This window comes from Phocoena phocoena, chromosome 5 (genome assembly GCF_963924675.1).
Source record: "Phocoena phocoena chromosome 5, mPhoPho1.1, whole genome shotgun sequence".
In the NCBI taxonomy this organism is placed as follows: Eukaryota; Metazoa; Chordata; class Mammalia; order Artiodactyla; family Phocoenidae; genus Phocoena; species Phocoena phocoena.
The window spans coordinates 135,988,780-136,009,038 of record NC_089223.1 but is presented as its reverse complement, the minus strand read 5'-3'; the positions used below and the strand labels follow the sequence as shown (position 1 = coordinate 136,009,038).

Below are 20,259 nucleotides of genomic sequence, written 5' to 3'. Positions count from 1 at the left end.
CCGTCGTGACGTGATCGTTAGCTGCCTGCCGGCACTCAGAAGTGCCCCTTTGTAGGCAGCCGGCCTTCACAGGCACAGAAGGGCAGTGGCGTTGAGCACCTGTTGCAACTACGTCTGGAGTTTGTTTTCAGATCCTTGCCTTTGCTTTTGCTCCCGATACTCTGGCAGCAGGCAGCGTGCTTTGTCTCGCCATGAGGCAGATGTGGTATATCTGAGTGTGCTGCCTTAGGGAATCCAGCTTGCCTTTCCTGTAACACATGCGTGAAATGGGGAGGGAAAGCGTGATCTGCTCGTGTCACGGAGAGGCCTCCGTGTCTCCGCATCTTATGTCCCGTTCTCCCACCTCCTCCCTCTGCTCACGGAAGCGCTCTCCGTTGTCGCCGTCAGCCTCCCCTGAAGTCTCTGCTTCGTGCAGACTTGGAGTTTTCTGATCTTTCTCTCCCCTGGCAGCAAACAAGCAGGGCCATTTCAGCAAAGCGGAATCTAACTTGATCGTTCCAGGAAATACCCCCAGGATATTTTCTGACCGTGAAGAGGGACACACAGAAGCCAGGCGAGCGGGACCTTAGGCCCTGGAGGGCAGTGGCCTTTCCCGCTCACTCGTGCCTGTTTGCTCTGGAGCAGGCCGACACAGCCTCGACCCAGCATCAGTAGATACTTGAGGGCCTCTTAGTGAATTCTGAATGAGAGAAGGGACAGTTCTGACAAGGAGACTATGAAATACTGGGTTTTGAGATCCGAATATTAAATATTTAAATTTCTCTTTCATTTTAGAACCATTTGAGAAAAATGCATTCAAGTAATTTCTAAGTGTCCACTGTTTCAGAAGATAGTAAATTAATGAGAAAACACGGAAAATTAAACGGCTTGATATAATTCAAAATTTCAGTGGATTCCTGTCTTTCTGAAAACAATGAATAAAGGAAACCAGTTGCTGATGAGGGTATTTCCCACCGTTGGGAACGTTGGGTCCCAGCCTTCTCCCACCTTCCTTGTCCCGCTCCAACATACTTTCAAGACTAGAGACCAAGAGTAATTCTGTTTGACTTGCGGGGACCTTTGGTCATCTTCGGTCCGAGAAGGCCCACGCGACCGGTGTGTCGTGTCCTTAACTGCTGAGGTCGGGCCCCTTTGGTTGAGCTAAGCCCAGAGGGAGGGCCATGGAAGGACTGCTGCCTGGGGAGGGACAGTGGGTCCGCAGTGCCAGCACTTCGCTCAGACGTCTGTGCCTGAGCCTCGGCTGCCGGCCAGGACCCTCAGCGTGGGGAGCCGTGGCAGGGTCTGCGGCCGGGTCGGGCCAGGGTCGCGCCGCCTTCGCTTACTCATGGGTTTCTGGCAGCTTTGTCGAGCCCCGAGTCAGGCCCGGTTTACTGGAGAAGCAGAACCACGTCGTGGGGCAGGGGCGCGTTGTAGACGCGAGACCCTGTGGGGTCGTGGGAACTGGGGCAGACGCGTGCCGGGGGTCTGGCCGGCATCAAGGGGAGCTGCACGAGGCCCGGGGGCGAGGAAGGTTGCTGGGAACCCCCCTGCCTCTCACTCCCCGACGCGGGGCCCCGTGCGGGAGGCCGGACCGCGGCTCCATGGAGCCGCACGCGCCTGGCCAGGACCCAGAGGCGGCCGGGCAGGGGACCCTGTGGGAGCGCCGACGAGGAAGCCCTGCAGCCCAGCACTCGCGAGCGCAAGCTGCAGCGCCTGGCACCCTCCCGATGTCCAGGTTGCTCACAGACTTCTCTTGTGGCCAGTCCTAACCCAGAAGCATCCAGCAAAGGGAGCATGGGGGGATGCATCCCAGCCTTGCCGAGTGGATACAGCGTAAAAGCACCACCATTGCTCCTGGGTCGGCTTGACATCCATGCACCTCTCTTTACCCGCAGTGGATTTGCAAACGAAGACGGGGGCAGAATTGTGGTTCAGTGTAACACGGTTCAGCTATGACTGGTGTGACGGAAACTCCCCGACTCCCAGAGGGTATGACATCCTCTGTCCACTTTGGGGTGACCTCGTTCTCTTCTGGCCAAGTCACACTCTCCCCTTTGGGAGCCTGCCACTAGAAGATGAAGCCAGGGTCAACTGCTGTTAGCACTTCTCTGTTAGATGGTAGGGGATGTGAGAGGGGAAGAAAAGGATTCGATTATACGTACACAGATAGATCAAAATATGGACAAGAACCTCGTAAAGGGTTCAGTCCTCATTTCCACAAACGGTCCGTGGTCCTAGCTGGTATTTATAACTTCCTGCATGTCCCCTTTGCCTTCAGCAAGCACCTTGGTTGATGGTCCAATACAGTGGCTCAGCTTTCCTTCCTGAAAGGTCTGGGCTCCAGCAGGACTACCTGTACCGGACAGTGGCTGTGTCCCGCTGACTCGAGTGCTAAGGACATCCCAGGGATCTCCTGGACCTGGACGTGCTCTTCTCCCCATGTGTGGTCACAGCTTCTTGGTGGGCGGGACCAGTCACCCAGTCACTGCAGGGACCACTAGTTTGTCTGTTGTCTCCACTTCTGGGCCAGTGGAGCCATTGCTGTGTCCCTTAGAGGGGACATTCTGCCCCTAGAGAGTAAGACCTGTGGCCAGCAGAGCCAAAATTTCCAGGAATGGAAGCAGAATTTTAGTGAGCGGATGCCTAGGGGTAATAGTGAGTGGAGTCACTACCATTTCACCCCTGGGTTCCCAGACCTGTGCTTGGAGATATTCTGGAAGATCCCACCCCCAGTCCCACAGGTGTGACCAATCAGGCCGGGCCTGAAACGGAATATTCTGACGGGACTGCGCTGGTCTCTGCTGCGTTGGCTGCTTGTGGGTGACGAAGACAAGGCAAGACCAGTGAGCTTCGTGAGCGCAAACCCATTGCCGTCAACTTCAGCTGCTGTAAAATGAGTGCCTTGGTCAGAAGCAAGGTTTCAAGCCCACGGATGGCGCTTTCTGCAGGAGCACCGTAGACAGCGGGTTTACTTTATCCCCTCCAGTGAGAATAAAGCACTGCCCCTTCCATGGTGCACGTGGTCCAGGGATAACCTGTGAGTAGGCGGCTGGCTGACAGCCCAGGGAACAGTGTCGTGTGCAGGCAGGACACTCACAAGTGCCAGGAGTCAGACGGCCCTTGCTGAGAGGAAGTCCCTGTTGCCGAGTTCCACGTGTCACCTCCGCCCCTGACACCAGCTGCCTGTGCAGGAGTCCATTTGCACAAGAAATCTGGGCAAAGAAGCTCACTGACGTCTATGTAGTGGGTCGTGTGGTTACCTGATGGTGATTCTGGCGAGGTTGCCCTTTGCTAAGCACCCACCCGATGTGCAGGTGCTCACCTCGGGAGCCCGACTCACAGCCCCTTCCGCAGACCTCCTTGCTGCCAGTCCCTCTCGAGTCTTGACCGTCCAAGCAAATGCCAAGGCGTGCCCACGAACCAGTGCAGAGAGAATAGGGGCACAGGCTTCCGAGCCACTCGCTTTTGCCCCTCGCTTACGTCTTCAGGGCCCGATGGAGCCCAGCGGACACACGCCTGCTTCGATGCGATGCCACTTGCTCCTCGGTGGGTTGGATGACCCGGAGCCCTTGCGGGGCAGCTCAGGTTGATGGTAACCTGGTGCTCCGCGATCAAGTGTTCAGACTGTGCTAGGGCAGTGGCGGCGCGCCTAAGGTCATCTCTCAAAATGAAGTGGTTCTCAGCAGAGGCTGCCAACGCTGAGCCCTGAGATCCTGCGGGTTGGCACTGAGCTTCACCTGTGAGAGCCTGCCAGAGGCTTCTGTTTCCAATTTCTAGAGCAGGGTTTGAGCAGAGGAGAAGAAGCACCACGAGGTGGAGTGGGAGATTGACTCCAGGGGTTCGACCTCACACGATGGCGGAGCTGTTGAAGGCATGCCCGAGCACCTGGTCAGAACGGCCGTCGGGAAGGGGAGCTAGAGGAGATAAGGACACGCCGTCGGTGATTCTCTGCTCTCCTCCCCAGCTCTGTGTCTGTCTTAGCCTTCCACGGGGCCCTCGTTACCTCCTAATGAAATCCCGACCCCAGCCCTGACACCGGACCCCTTGACATCCTGTTACAGCCCCCAGGAGGAACCCTGGACTCTGTTGGTCCCAAGAGACTTGCCAGTGAGCGGGTCGTCCTGTGGGCTCAGACTGTGGCCCTCGACTGCTTGGCTTGCTGCTCAGTTGGCTGACGTTCTTGTAACGCGATTCCATCAGTCCTGCTCTCTCAGAAGAAGGTGGGCCGTGAACCTCCTGTCTCTTCAAGGCGTGGATCTCAACCCCTGGGTAGCCAGGGGCACGGTCTACTTTTTCAGTTCAGAATCAGGTTTTCACTTCATCCTTCATCCGGATGGGGTCTCGGATGAGTCACTGATCTCTCAGCATCCTCGTTCCTTTCCCCTGAGATAAGGATACTGCTCTGTGCCCTCCTCCGGGCGGCTAAGACGGCCAGCAAGGCAGAGGGTGTAAGTGCAGAGCTGGCTTCCTCTTTCCACAGCCTTATCCCACAGCGCACAGACGCAAGTATGAAAAATACTGCCTGACACATAGTGAGCGCTCAGTAAGTACTTGTTGTACGAATGGAATGAAGTGTTCCCGTTTCTCACTGATTTAGTCATTAATTCTTCTGTTCCTTCAATGTCTACTGAATTTGATGTTCTAGAAAGTGAGCTGAGCGCTGAGGGGTTCACACCCCGCCAGGCTGTTGTGAGCAGCATCTTTCCAGGATAACTTAGGACTTGCTCCACCGCCCGTCTGAGATCTCTCAGTGAGCCCTGGGCCGTGGAGTAGCACGTGGTCTTTCACAGTCGCATACTTCCCTCCCCATGTGCTGAACTTAAAAAACCTTTTATTATAAAATATATTTATCAAAAAGTGCATAAGATATGACTTGCCAGAGTTACCTCTTCGGTCGTCCTAGTCTCTTGCTTAAAATCTTTCCTTGACTACTTTATCAGGATTTAAAATTCGATCTAAACTACCAGTCTTTCCATTCCCCCCCCCCCCGTAAATAATTCTTTGTGGGGAGATTAACATGCAAGTGTGACCACGGAGTACAGAGCACAGCCCGGTTTCCAGGAGTTCTGCTCTGTGCAAGGTCAGCCTTTTCTGCCCCTTCTCCCGTCGCGTGCAGCCGGCTACTTCATCCATGGTTTCTCCTTATCTGTCGCTCATTCCTCGTCTAGGTGTTCATTCCTCACGTGTGTTATGAAAGCAGATGTATTCCAGATGTGTCCGGGGGTTGAGGGGAGTGCAGAGATGAATCAGACACGGCCTCCAGGACCTTATGATCCAGCAGGGCTGAAATTAATAAGATCACTCATAGTCACTAGTATTTATTCATCACTTTTAAGAAGCCAGCCGTCCTTCTGAGGGCTTTGCATTGAATTTCAGTCGATCTAACAGTCCTCCCTTCTGTAAATATTTGTTACTGGCCCTGTGCCAGGTAGTTTGTTAAGTGCCGGGACAATCACATCCAACGGGGTGGCCTCCCTTCCTGCAGGGGACTTAACAGCCTGATGTGGGACAGGCAGACAGACAGAGGTGACAATACAGTGAGATAAGTTTTGTGTTGGGTAGTGTGGAAGCAGAGGGCAGGGGCATTTCACCTGCTGTCTTAGCTCTGGCTGCCGTAACAAAATAGCATAGACTGGGTGATAAAACAGTAGGCATTTATTTTCTCAGAGTTCTAGAGGCTGGAAGCCCACAATCAGGGCTCTGGCGTGGTCGGCCTGTGGTGAGGGCTCTCTTCCTGGCTTATGTACATCCACCTTCGCCCCGTGTCCTCACACGGCAGGGAGAGAGTGCGGGATCTCCCTCTTTCTTTTCTTCTAAGGGGATTACGACCTCATTTAACCGTAATTACCTCCTAAAAGTCCTGTTGCCAAATGCAGTCACACTGGGGTTTGAGCTTCAACACGTGAATTTGGGGGGCACCCAATTCAGTCTATAGCAGTCAGTGCTGGTGATCCAGAGAGGGCTTCAGGGAGGAGGTGCTGTAAGTTAAGTCCCGAGTGATGAGAGCACGTGTCCAGGCAAAGGCAGGAGTCTGAGTGGGATGAGTGCGAAGCCTGGGTGAGAGCAGCGTGTGAGACTCCGAGGTAAGGGAAAGTGGGATCTAGCTGGGAGACTACAGACAACCTGGTATTTAAGTGTTGGTGCGTGGCAGAGCCAGAAGGAGGTGTGAACCTTTCTGAAAATCCCACGGATGACCTGAAGGAGAGGGGTGGCCTTGGGTTGGATCTCGAACCTTAGGAAGGGCTTGTGCGTGTGGCGATGCCAGGAAGGAAGAGCACATTGCAGACTTGAAAGGACTTTAACGTGAAGGTGTGGGTGGGAGTTTTCTTTGGCGAAACTCTCTGCGAGATGGGGGTCATGGTGCCCGGCAAGAACGCAGCAAGGATTCGACAACGTAGGGTCTGCAGGTGCTGGGCCCGTATAGAAGAGTCCAGAAGTGGTTTTTGTAAATATGGCATTCTTAGTCACTTCAGTTGAAAACTCTTCGTTGAGTTTCCGCTGCCCAAGCCGTAGTTATTTTTCCCTGTTTTTACTAACTAACGTTTCCCCAGTTACTCGAAGGCAGAAGCCTCTTTCTCGTTTATGAATATAATAATGTACCCTGCAGCCCGTAGGTGGTCCTCAAGATGAGGCTTTTGTAACCAGGTTTTTTACTTTTATTTCTTACTTTTGACAGATTATGACTCAGATGCAATGAGTAGCTCTTACGAATCATACGACGAAGAGGAGGAAGACGGAAAGGGGAAGAAAACGCGGCACCAGTGGCCCTCGGAGGAGGCCTCCATGGACCTGGTAAAGGACGCCAAGATCTGTGCCTTCCTGCTGCGGAAGAAACGCTTCGGGCAGTGGACCAAGTTACTCTGCGTCATCAAAGACACCAAACTACTGGTAAGGCCTTGCGACTTGGTTGCTCTTGTGTAGAGTCGGTAAGATGTGGCCGGCCGTCTCACTGGGTGGAATGTACACCCAGGCGGGTGGTGGTAACATCGGCGGGAGGGAGAAGGAACAGCGGTCAAGGGCTGGCCCGTGATGGGCCGTCAGTGAGCCCTGGCCGAGGCTACCATGGCTTTAACGCTGTTGGTTTCGCCAGCCCCCCTGAAGCAACCAGCGGGCAAAACCATCCCCATCTGGAGCCAGCGTCTGCGGTTCATGTCAGTGGAAATGCACGCTGCTTTAACTTGCCGGAGGTCGCAGGGTGGATTTTCTCATTTGTAGTGAGTCAGTGAATTCCTCAAAGCCAGGTCATCCAAGTGGGCCGGGCAGGCCAGGCGAGGTCTGGGGGAGAGTGCCCAGGAAAGGAAATTCTTTTGGAAAGCAAAAGGCTGACTCTTTTTTTTCTTTTCTTGTAACTCAGAGAGGCAGAATAGAAAGACAGAGTAAGTAACAGAGGAACGGAAACAGGAGGACAGAGACCCTTTGCTGTAGGCGTTAGTCTACCAGGGAACCCAGTAAGGAAGCAAGAGCCTTTGAGACACACCGTCTGTCCCTCCTCCTTCCTTCCCAGCTGTAGAAACCATGGCTGGTTATTGGCATTGTGAATGTTAAGAGTGTGTTATTGTATTTTGTTTTCCCTTCAAATTAACCTTGGGGAAAAAAAATCACTCAAAAGTATATTAAAACAGAACACATGAGAATGTATGATTCTGTACCTCACTTTTCAGTGGAGCAGATAACCCCCTTTTAAAAAAATAGTCTCATCTGTGAATTATGGGAATCTGATTTACTAGATTCTTAGGACATTGTATGTTTTTTAATTAATGGTTTTGTTAAAAAAAATTTTTTTTTTTGAGCAGTGCAAGTACATGTTTTTTCCACATGTGTGGCCTGAATTTCTCCCAAATTTAGAATATGCCAAAAGTGATGATGCCATGGGGGAATTTTAAAGTAAAGAACGAAAGAAAAAAAAGATGAGAAAGATTAATATGGTCCGTATTTACAATCTGACATAATGGCTGCAAGAAGTGGATATATTATATAAACATTTTAAAACTATACAGTCGACTCTCATGTAAAACGCGCTGTGGGCAGCTTGTGGTGGAGGGTAGGGTCAGCGGACATCGGACCCTCTGCCCGGCCCCCACTCCACCACCCCCGCTCTCGTCTCCTCCCTCCCTGCCTCCTCATCTTCTGTTTCTTGCATCACCTACCGGGTTTCCCATCTTCCAAACCGGGATGATAATGCCTGCCATTTAGAGGAGTCGTAAATATTTAAGAAGAGATTAATGGAGAACCACGTGAAAGCACCGTCTTTGATGAAATGCAGAATCAAAGTTTCATTACGAAGCAGTTTTTCGTTCAAAAATGACCTATGATCCAACCGCCCAAATGACCCCTGTTGATGGTGAAAAAAAAAATCGACAGAACAGAAAGCCGGCCTCTTCCCCTAAGTGCTCCTGGCCTGTCTTCACACAGGCACCACCATGACCAGCTGTTTTGAGTAGCCTTCCAGAACCTGTTCGTTTCTATGCCCAGGCAGCTCTCTGGTGGACGCTATCGTGTGCCCAGACCCCTTCAGTTCCCTCACTTGTGGGGACGGCTGCCGGCAGACAGCTTCCCAAGGTCACGTCCCTTCCCAGGGCGTCTGCATCCCCTGTGATGCCTGAGTGTGAATGCCCCGCCTCGTGGGACCAGCCTGCAGGCGCTGTCCAGCTCCAGAGCTCCCGTGCGGTTCTTCAGGGCCTTGTATTTGGACTGCACTGAAGCTTACCTTCTTCCTCTACCCAGTCCCTGTCCTCATACAGGTATAGCTCTTAAATAAATGCCCCTTAATAAATATCCCGTGTGCTGCTCTGTTTTACAGTCATCTTCCCTGGGAATCCAACCTGCAGGGAGCTCCAGACGTTACTGTATGGTATTACTGATAACATGTCCATTTTGAAGTGTTTAACTTAAGCAAAAATACAAGCTATAAAATTTCCTGGGACTCCCCTGGTGGTACAGTAGTTAAGAATCCGCCTGCCAATTCAGGAGACACGGGTTCGAGCCCTGGTCCGGGAAGATCCCACATGCCACGGAGCAACTAAGCCCGTGCGCCACAACTACTGAGCCTGTGCTCTAGAGCCCGCGAGCCACAACTACTGAGGCCCAAGCGCCACAACTATTGAAGCCCGCGGGCCTAGAGCCCGTGCGCCCCAACAAGAGAAGCCACCGCAATGAGAAGCCCGCGCACCACAACGAAGAGGAGTCCCTGCTCGCCACAGCCAGAGAAAGCCCGCGCGCAGCAACGAAGACCCAACACAGCCAAAAATAAATAAATAAATTCATTTAATTAAAAAAAAAATTTCCTTTCCAATTCCTTCTACTGTTAGTTTCCTTTTCACTTTTTTTTTTGCACATACCGAGAATGTGAAAAGTCTGGTAAATGGTAAACATTCATAGCAACCTGAGATTAGTTGTTTTTGGTGTATTTTTTTCTTCCTTTTTAGGCAGGGTGGCCATCAGTTTTACTTCTTAAAAAAGTGGGTATCTTCCATACCTGTGCCATTAAGGAGCCAAGGTCTTAGAACTGTAAAACAGGAAAGGGCTCTAGAAATCATTTCTGAAAAGAAGTATCTGTTCATTCATTCCTTCGTCAGTAGATGGATTAGGGTCCTGGGTGCAGGCTCTGCACTCACAAAGTTTGGGGCTAGAGCCCTGCCTCTGCCACTGTTCGGGATGCCTGATTTTGGACTAGTTTCCCAACCACCAGAACCTCAATTTCCTGATCTGCAAAATGGACAAACGTGACGATTAAATGAGATGTATGAAATGCCTCACATAAGGTAGACACTCAATATTCGGTAGCCACTGTTATTATTGCTAATTATTTAATAATAATGTAATTCAATAAAATAATAATAAAAACAGCAATAAATCATTTCACAAAAAAGGAAGCAGGCTCAGAAAGCTTAAACGACTTGTGGGAACCCAGATTAAATTAGTAGCAGAGCTGGGACCCAGATGCCTGAACTCTTAGAGCACGTATTGCCATTACGGGCTGTGCTTTTGGTCCCCAGTAATGCAGTGAACCCTGGGCAGGAGGGGAAGCCTTTGGACAAAGATCTGGTTTGAGAGGTCTAGATCAAGCGAGAGTGATGGGAACTCAGTGTCCGTGTCCCCACAGCACTGAAAGCTCTAGGGCGAATGTCAGTGATGCAGACGGAGCAGCGTGCGTTTTGGACCCTCTACTCAACCAGAAAGCACAGCTTTGCAGACATTTTTGTCCGTTATATGTTGATATGTATACTCTTCATAAAATCATTCACCTGTCTTTCAGAAGGAGGATAGGGATGGGATAGGAGGACACCAAACAACATAGGCTGTGGAGTAAAGTATCCGAGGTCCTGTCTGCCAATAGGGCGGCAGCGCCATTTCAGCAAATCTAGTATCTTCGTGTCGCTTAATGGGGAAGCTCCACTAGAACATAAGCTCCATCAGAGCAGGGACTTTGTTTCCCACCGAGTCATCTCCTGGGTGCTTGGTAAATTCTGCTGAATTAATGAGCAGATGTTTTTGCACGCACATGGAGGGGAGGTGCTGGTGTGGAGCGGTGCTCTCTATGTGAGTCCCAGTGTCTGCAGGTCGCTCTTCCAATCTCTGAGTATCTCCACCCTTCAGTCGGACCTCCAGGTGCTTCGCCAGTACTCCTGTTTTCATTGTGCCGGAGTTTTATCAGTGTTTCTGCTTGGACTTCCTTACAGCCTAACTTTGATTTCTCCTGTCCAATGCAGTGCTACAAAAGTTCCAAGGACCAGCAGCCCCAGATGGAACTGCCGCTTCAAGGTTGCAACATTACATACATCCCAAAAGACAGCAAAAAGAAGAAGCACGAATTGAAAATTACTCAGCAGGGAACAGACCCACTTGTTCTTGCTGTCCAGAGCAAGGAGCAGGCCGAACAGTGGCTGAAGGTAACTTGTTGCTTTTGTTTCTGAGACGTTTTCTTTCCCAAACCTCTTTCTGAGATCTGTTTTATTGAATTTGTACTTTTTGCCAAGCGTAGGTGAACAGTGGATTAACCTGAATAGTTTTGCCTTTGATAGTGGAATATTCTGATTACTTTGAGGTTAATCACTTTAAATTTTGTCTTCAAAAGGCAATATACCCCCTGTTTACAGGCTGCTTCTAGAGGTTTCTTTTTTTTCTTTTTAACATCTTTATTGGAGTATAATTGCTTTACATTGTTGTGTTAGTTGCTGCTGTATAACAAAGTGAATCAGCTGTACGTATACATATATCCCCATATCTCCTCCCTCTTGTGTCTCCCTCCCACCCTCCCTATCCCACCCCTCTAGGTGGTCACAAAGCACCGAGCTGATCTCCCTGTGCTATGCGGCTGCTTCCCACTAGCTATCTCTTTTAGGTTTGGTAGTGTATATATGTCCATGCCACTCTCTCACATTGTCACAGCTTACCCTTCCTCCTCCCTGAGTCCTCAAGTCTTTTCTCTACATCTGTTTCTTTATTCCTGTCCGGCCCCTAGGTTCTTCAGAACCTTTTTTTTTTTTTAGATTCCATATATATGTGTTAGCATACGGTATCTGTCTTTCTCCTTCTCACTTACTTCACTGTGTATGACAGACTCTAGGTCTATCCACCTCACTACAAATAACTCAGTTTCATTTCTTTTTATGGTTGAGTAATATTCCATTGTATATGCGTGCCACATCCTCTTTATCCATTCACCTGTCGATGGACACATAGGTTGCTTCCATGTCCTGGCTATTGTAAATAGAGCTACAATGAACATTGTGGTACATGACTTTTTTAATTATGGTTTTCTCATGGTATATGCCCAGTAGTGGAATTGCTGGGTCATATGGTAGTTCTATTTTTAGTTTTTTTTTTTCTTTGCGTTACGTGGGCCTCTCACTGTTGTGGCCTCTCCCGTTGTGGGGCACAGGCTCCGGACGCGCAGGCTCAGTGGCCATGGCTCACGGGCCCAGCCGCTCCGTGGCATGTGGGGTCTTCCTGGACGGGGGAACGACCCTACGTCCCCTGCATCGGCAGGCGGACTCTCGACCACTGCGCCACCAGGGAAGCCCTATTTTTAGTTGTGTAAGGAACCTACATACTGTTCTCCATAGTGGCTGTATCAGTTACATTCCCAGTGCAAGAGGGTTCCCTTTTCTCCACACCCTCTCCAGCATTTATTGTTTGTAGATATTTTGATGATGGCCATTCTGGCCAGTGTGAGGTGATACCTCATTGTAGTTTTGATTTGCATTTCTCTAATGATTAGTGATGTTGAGCATCCTTTCATGTGTTTGTTGGCAATCTGTATATCTTCTTTGGAGAAATGTCTACAAAGCTACAGTAATCAAGACAGTATGGTACTGGCACAAAAACAGAAATATAGATCAATGGAACAGGATAGAAAGCCCAGAGATAAACCCACGCACATATGGTCACCTTATCTTTGATAAAGGAGGCAAGAATATACAATAGAGAAAAGACAGCTTCTTCAATAAGTGATGCTGGGAAAACTGGACAGCTACATGTGAAAGAATGAAGTTAGAACACTCCCTAACACCATACACAAAAATAAACTCAAAATGGATTGAAGGCCTAAATGTAAGGCAAGACACTATAAAACTCTTAGAGGATGACACAGGCAGAACACTCTATGACATAAATCACAGCAAGATCCTTTTTGATCCACCTCCTAGAGAAATGGAAATAAAACCAAAAATAAACAAATGGAACCTAATGAAACTTAAAAGCTTTTGTACAGCAAAGGAAACCATAACCAAGACGAAAAGACAACCCTCAGAATGGGAGGAAATATTTGCAAACGAAGCAGCTGACAAAGGATTAATCTCCAAAGTATACAAGCGGCTCATGCAGCTCAATATCCAAAAAACAAACAACGCAGTCCAAAAATGGGCAGAAGACCTAAATAGACATTTCTCCAAGGAGGATAGAGCTTTCTCTTTTACTTTGATTTTCTGGTTTCACTTTATTGTGTCTGGATGTCAGTTCTTTTTTATTTATTCTGCTTGGGATTCCCTGGGATTTTTAAATCTGTGGATTGGTATTTTTCTGTTTTAGAAAAAATTTTCAGCCATTTCCCTTAAAATATAACTTTGCGCATTTCCTCCTCTCCCCCAACTAATTTAAATATGTGTTAGACTTTTTCACTATATTCCACTTTTACCTTCTCTTTGTGTTTTACTATCCTTTTTTTCCCTTTAGTCTGGTTAATTTTTTCTTGTTACTTTCCTGCTCACTATGTCTCTCTTTAGCTGGATCTAATCTGCTATTAAGTTTGTTCCCATTCACTGGATTCTTAATTTTGTTTATGGTAGTTTCCAGTTCTTGAATTTCTGGTTGTTTCTTTTTAGGAATGTTTGTTTGGCTTTTCTCTCCAATAACAAGCACATAACAGACATAATTGTTTTGACAGTGGTTTTGGTTGAGTTTGGACCTGGTTCTGTTATCTGTTGTGCCTCTTCTTGTTCATGTCATTTTGTCTTCTTGCATGCCAGGTTATCTAACGATCATGCTGGGCATTATATTTGGAAAAAAATATTATAATCATTTTTAATAACAGCTTATTGAAGTATAATTCACATTTCATGCAATTCATCCTTTTAACATATGATTCAGTGGTTTTTAGTATATTCACGGAGTTGTACAACTATCACCATAATCTAATTTCAGCACATTTTCGTGAACCCAAAGAGAAGAGCTGTCCTCACTATGCTAGCAGTCATTTCCCCCAGCCCCAGCCCCAGACAACCACTCATCTGCTTTCTGTCCCTACAGATTTGCCAATGCACTCATACAACATATGTCCTTTGGTGACTGTCTTCTTTTACTTAGCATAATGTTCTCAAGGTTCATCCATGTTGTATATGGATTAGTATCTCATTCCTTTTAATTGCTTTTTGTGTCATTTCTAAGAAGCCATTGTTTAATCCTAGGCCTTAAGATTTACACCTGTATTTTCTTGTAATAGCCGTATAGTGTTAGCTCATAACTATAGTCTGTGATCCATTTTGATGTAGTGTTTGCTTGTAGTGTGAGGTAGGGGTCCAATTTCATTCTTTTTCTTGTGGGTGTCTAGTTGTCCTTATAGAAATAATTTGATTCTCAGCACAGTGGTTTTTTCTATCCAAGAGCATTTGCCTGTGCCACATGCTTGAGGGGGCAGTAGGTCTCCAAAATCAGTTTAATTTAATTTCAGAGCTTGAGATTTTCAGAGCCATCCAGGTGACTTGAAGTCAGCCTGCAGTCCATTCAAGGGCAGCCTTATTTATTTATTTTTTTTGCGGTACATGGGCCTCTCACTGTTGTGGCCTCTCCCGTTGCGAAGCACAGGCTCCGGACGCGCAGGCTCAGCGGCCATGGCTCACGGGCCCAGCCGCTCCGCGGCATGTGGGATCTCCCCGGACCGGGGCACGAACCTGTGTCCCCTGCATCGGCAGGCGGACTCTCAACACTGCGCTATCAGGGAAGCCCAGGCAGGCTTATTTTTATTACAGTCTTACTCCAGCTACTAATCTTGGGGCCCTAATATTAAGCGTGAGGGTTTTGCCAGGGGCCTCATCCTTGGCGAGCCCTGGACTCCAGCTTTCGGTCCCTATTCCGCCAGAGCTGTCAGAGTGCTACCTAGCTTCTTGGCTACCTCCTCTGGGGGGTATCAAAGGCAGTCCCGGCTGCTGGGCTACTTCTCCGGATTCCCATATACTTCTGGATCATGACCGGGTAATTCCACACTATGATAATAGCTCTTTCTTGCTCTTAGGAAGATGCTGTGTTTATTTCATCTTGCTTTCCTCATTGTCTTTATCAGGAGAATTGGTCCAAACCTTCTAGTCCATCATTGCCTGCTAGTACTTGCTTTGAAAAACCGGTTGGGAGTGGGTAGGAAAGCCCGATGAGACATTTTATAACAATGGTTCTTGTAACATGCCAGCATCCTTTAAACTTTGAGCCTCACTTCCCTCTCGTCCCCCAGGAAAGTATAAGGGTCAGACTCTGTGATGACAGCAATGATGGTTTCTGTTGGGGCAGAGCACATAGATGTGGCTTTTCTCATCCCTGTAATTTGGGAGATGGAGCAGAGCATTTTTTTTTTTTAATGGGAGTCCTGTGATCAGGAGTTACTGCTGCTGAATTGGTTTAGCCTTCCAGACACAGAATCTTAATACGTTACATGTCAACCACTGGTGTTACCAAAGTACTTTTCCATCATTATTATCTCTTAATCCTCAAAACCGCTGCCTGAAAAAGGTGTTACTATTGGCCATTTCATCTCACAGGTGAGATACCAAGTCCCAGGTAGACGGGATGTCACAGTGATCAGCCAGTGATGGGGCCAGGAGTTGACGTCTGAATTTCCTGGCGTCATTTTCATTTTCATTCTGCTGGGCCGTCTTGACAATTTGCCATTCTCTCTTTTTATTCCTCACTTCTAGGTTCTTAGCACCATTCCTTCAGTAAGGAGGGAGAGAATGAGGAAGTAAACGAGGAGCCTTATATGTGATTCTGTTTTCTTCACCTGGTCCCAGTCTTGGTTACCTGTATCCGGCCTTCTGCATTTTTGTGTTTACCTGTTCCCTAGTGGGGAACCCAAGAAGGGACACTCTGAAACCTAAGCTTTCTTCTCTTTTCCATCTGTTCTCACAGTCTGTTGAGTATTTTATGCGTACTAAAGAGCAGCTCCCTTGTTAATGATATTGGTCTAACATGAAGTCATCTAGCGTTCACTGGGCTTTACTGTTTCACTGGGAAAAAGGAATGAGCGGACAGTGCAGCTCACAAATAGACAAAGACAAAACTTTTTCAAGATGTCAGGTGCTGACGGGGTGAAACAGTCTTACAGCTTATTTCAGCAGATGTGAGATACAGGTCACAGGCCCTCAGCTAATTACAGAATGATGACTGTCAATGGGAGCTTAACTGCAAAAACTTTTTAGCATTTGCTGATATTGCTTTAAAAAGAAGTAAATACTTGGTAAATTATCTTTTTCTAAAGGGTTTCACTTGATTAATTACTCCACTTAATGTTTGTGCTTTACTTCCATCGCATATTGTAATACAAGAACCTAAGAAGTCTTGATGAGACATGGAAGTCTGATGACAAAACTGCTTTCAATCAATCAGTTACAGAATTTTAATTTTTTAAAATCAGCAGAGACCTGAGACGTTTTCGTTTAGTTTCATCCAGATATTGTTGTTAGATTGGCTGCCTTATCAGAATCAACTGGAAATTAAAAAAAAAAAAACCCAATAAACAAAAAAACAATCCTAATCCCTAATGATTAGATTCATTTGGGACCTAAGAACTTTTTTTCTTTTTACTCTATATCTTTTACCCTTTTTAAGATCCAAAAAGCCACAGGTGTAATTGAAACATGCCTGCCCTATTAATTCTCTCTCCCTCGATTGTGTCTTTTTATTCTTTTTGAACCATTTATAAGGGCTTTATCATTAGTAAAGATGTTAATCATTAAAAATAAAAATTCTCTCCGTCTTCCAAGGTTACTTGTATCTTGAATTTGGTCTTGATTATTATCTAGGTATACTTTAGAAATACTTTTTACTTACAATGTCTGTCCTCATAAACAAGAAAAAATGACGTTATTTTTCATGTTTAAAATTTCCACGGAAATGGCTTCAGACTGCACGTGTTCTGCAGCCAGCTGTTTTCCCTCATTTGCTTGCACCCTCTCACCGTCACGGGCAGTGTTCGGTGAGCGTTCTCGTGCGGGTCACCTGGTCTCGGTGTCCTGGTTTCTCTAGGATGGAGACCGTATGTTGGAATGGCTGGTGTTGATATGTGCACACCTTCAGCATTACCAGAGCCTTGCAAATTGTCCTCCAGGGTGGTTTGTACAGTTGTCGTTCTACCAGCAGTGTGTGAGAGCAATCACTTTGTACGTCTCCTTTGAGTTTCTTTGTACCTATGCAGCAAATAGAAATGCAAATTTCAATACCCGTCCCCCCACCCTCATAAAAAGGGTGCAGAAACAAGGTTCTGCACCTTGGTTTTTTTTCCTAAATAGAGTATCTTGGAGACTTTTTTTCTCCAAGTTAGAGGATAGAGCACTTTTTCCCTTTTACAATACATAGCATTTCATTTTATAAATAGAATATACTTAAAAAAAATCTTATCTTCTCTTTGTGGAGATGGGGCTGTTGTCATTCTTTTGGTGTGACAGGGAGCTCTATAATGTTAATCCTGTACCCACATCGTCTCACAGTTTTGCTAGTCTGTAGACTGTATTTCCAAACAGAGGAATTGTTTGCATGAAGGTTATAAGCTATTGGAATTTTGAGATACAGTTGAATCACTTCGTAGGTTTACCAGTTTCCCTTCCCACCAACAGTGCGTTTCCCCCCACCAGTGTGAGTGCCTTTTCCTCCCAAAAGCATGTGAGTGCCTTTTCCCGCTACTGTCCTGCCAGCAGCCTGCGTTATCAACTTTTGAATTTTTGCCAGCCTGATAAGGGAAAATGATATCTCATCTAGTTTTAATCTGCATTTCTCTCATTATGAGTGACATTGAGCATCTTTTTATAGGGTTCAAGAGCCTATGGCTGTATTACTGTTTCCGTGAACTGTCTGTTTATATCCTTTGCCCTTTTTGTAGATATTCTGCTCAGAAATCTATTTTTAAGGAACCTCCCGATGCCCGAGGCCAAGCCAGGTTTGGTAATCACAGCTCTAGCTCAGCCTACTCATTTCCACTTGGATAAAAGTCCTCATGGAAGAGAGCATTTGAGAGCAAGTAAGTGTTTCTGCAGGCAGATATAGGCTGTTAAGGCAAATGGCATTCCACAGCCATTTTCACTAAAGTTTTATTTGACTCTTATAACTGCTTCTGAAATTCATTATAATAAATATAAAGGAGCCGGGAAGGAGAAGGTGATGAGCCAGCACTGTGTAGAAAGACAGTGTCGCTAGAGCGCAGACTGGAGTCCGACGCCGAGTTCTGACCTCAGCCCCGCCGTCACTCGCTGAGTGTCTTAGATGAGCTGCTTGACTTCTCCGTGCCTCAGTTTTCTCATCTATGAAAATGCGAGGGGTTGAAAGTAGTGTCTGCTTTGTAGGGTTGTGAGGCTGCAACCATGTTAAGATATAAAGTGTTTAGAAGAGCACCTCGCCTGTATGAGCACGTATGTAGGTGCAAGCTGCTGTTATTGGTGGTGTTAATAAACATACGAGCTCCTGTTGAAATCTGTTTGGAAATCAAGATGACAGCAGGATGTTTTTAGGGGCCAGAGCTATGAGTGTTCACAGCCCTTCCTCCCACCCTCCTTTGCCCAGACCTGCAGGGAGTCTGGGAAACATCTTCCTGTGTGCCCATAGGGAGGAAGCCATGTGCCAATCATCTGCCGTATCCCCTACTGCAAATAAATTAATAAACATCCCAAAACAACTCTTAAAGGTCTATACCAAAGAGAATGTTTAAGGGAAATTGGCTGCGCTGTAGACACCACTGTCCTTTTCTAATGAGAATCCGTGAGAGCCCTAATGCTGACCTTGGTAAACTGCATCCGTCCTTTTCTTGCTTTTTTCGCCCATTCCCTGCTGGGTAATGTAGGGGTTTTACAGCACCTCCTGGTTTCAAGCAGTTTTAGAGGAATACAGTTGAAAAGAGTTTTCAGCATGATTTAATGTGCTAGGAGACTATCGTTGTGGTTTTGCCAGACTTCTCAAGGAGGATCACAAACAAGTTTATTGTATACTTTAGCTCATAGAACCTGACCCTGTGTGTCCTTGAAGAAAGGTTGATCTTAGTTCTCCGACCAGAGATCAAACCTGCGCCCCCTGCAGTGGAACAGTCTTAACCACTGGACTGCCAGGGAAGTCCCAAGAAAGGTCTTTCGTACTCTCCCAGGCATCTCCCCTTACTTTACTTTGTTTCTTCCTGAAGAAAGGCCTCCATGTAGTGTCATCATTTCCTTTCACCCTAAAGAAATTAATAAAATAAAATGATTTCTTGTAGAGCAGACCTTCTGGAGATAACTCCTTTCAGCTTTTTGTTTGTTTTTTTCTTCTCCTTTCAGCTTTGACTAGAAATGTCTTTATTTCACCTTAACTTTTGGTGAGAAGTTAGCCATCACTTGTATCAATTGTGCCTTTGAATGTGATGTGTCATTTTTTTTTTTTTCGTGGCTCCCTTTAAGATTTGCTTTTTTAATCTTTGGTTTTCAGCACTTGACTGAGGTGTCTGGGTGTGGCTCTATAGGTTTTTATCTTTCTCAGAGCTTTTTTTTGGTCTGTGGGTTGATGTCTTTCATTGGTTTTGGACCATTTTTGGCTATTATCTTTTCAAATATTTTTCTGGCTCATTTTTTCTCTCCTCTCCTTTTAAAATTTGTTGGTACATGTTAGGTCATTTGGAATATCCCATGGATTTTGGATTCTCTGTTCTGTTTTTCTTCACTCTTCTGTGTGTTTCATTTTGGGTGGATACTTTAGATTTACCCATCCTCAAGTTTACTGTCCTATCCTCTTCTGTGTCCAGTGTGCCCTTAAGCCCATCTTATGAATTATTCTTTTGTGACATCCTATTTTTCATTTCTAGCATTTTTCTTTTGCTTTTTTTAAAAAAAATAGTTTCCATCTCTCTTCTGAAATTCTGTATCTCTTCGCACATGTCTTAATGCCTTTTTCACGATCTGTTTTGACTTCCTATCATAGTTATTTTAAAGTGTTTTGTAATTCTGAATCATCTCTAGGACTGTTCCTATTGAATTTGTCTCATGAGTTTACATTGTATTCCATCTGCTTTGTGTAAAAGAACAGTAGAGACTGAAGTAATTACTGTTCCCTCCAGAAAAGGGTGTGCCCCTTCTCCCGTCTGCTGCTCGTAGATGGGCTGCCTCCATCTCACTAGTTGAGGCAGATCTGGACTGGGCTGCAGCTTTACTTTGATTCACTTTGCTATTGCCTTCACATGGTTTCAGAGCTGGATCTGGAATTTTCCATCAGCGTGGCTTAGGTTCTGAGCTATGGTGGAAGTCTGGAGGTCTCTGTGTGCTACAGACACATGCTAGCTTTCTGGACCAGCTTGGTTTTCTTTTTGGCCTGATGCTGGCCAGCTCTTTGGTTTGCTGGGGTATTCTCTCTGTTCTCTCTGAAAAATTCTCTCTGAATTTTTTTAGAGCTCACCCACCTTGTTTTTGTTGTCAAGGTGAGAGTGGTGGCCTGCGTGCCTTTCTATGTGGCAACCAGAAGTCAAGATACCATGTGCTGCCCCTTTTTCTTCATCAGTCTTGCCAGAAGTTTATCTGTCTTATTAGTTCTTTCAAAAAAACCAAATTTTTCCTCTGTTGATTTTTCTCT

General features: G+C 46.7%; 1 protein-coding gene across 1 annotated transcript in view; it reads left to right on the top strand.

The window, feature by feature from the left end:
• The window catches only part of AFAP1 (actin filament associated protein 1), an 89,322-nt gene that overhangs the window by 15,271 nt on the left and 53,792 nt on the right, over nucleotides 1–20,259 (top strand). Inside the window, exons 4-5 of the mRNA XM_065877405.1 lie at nucleotides 6,656–6,867; nucleotides 10,689–10,868. Of these exons, the coding sequence (XP_065733477.1) occupies nucleotides 6,656–6,867; nucleotides 10,689–10,868 (392 nt within the window). The remainder of the gene's footprint in view (nucleotides 1–6,655; nucleotides 6,868–10,688; nucleotides 10,869–20,259) is intronic.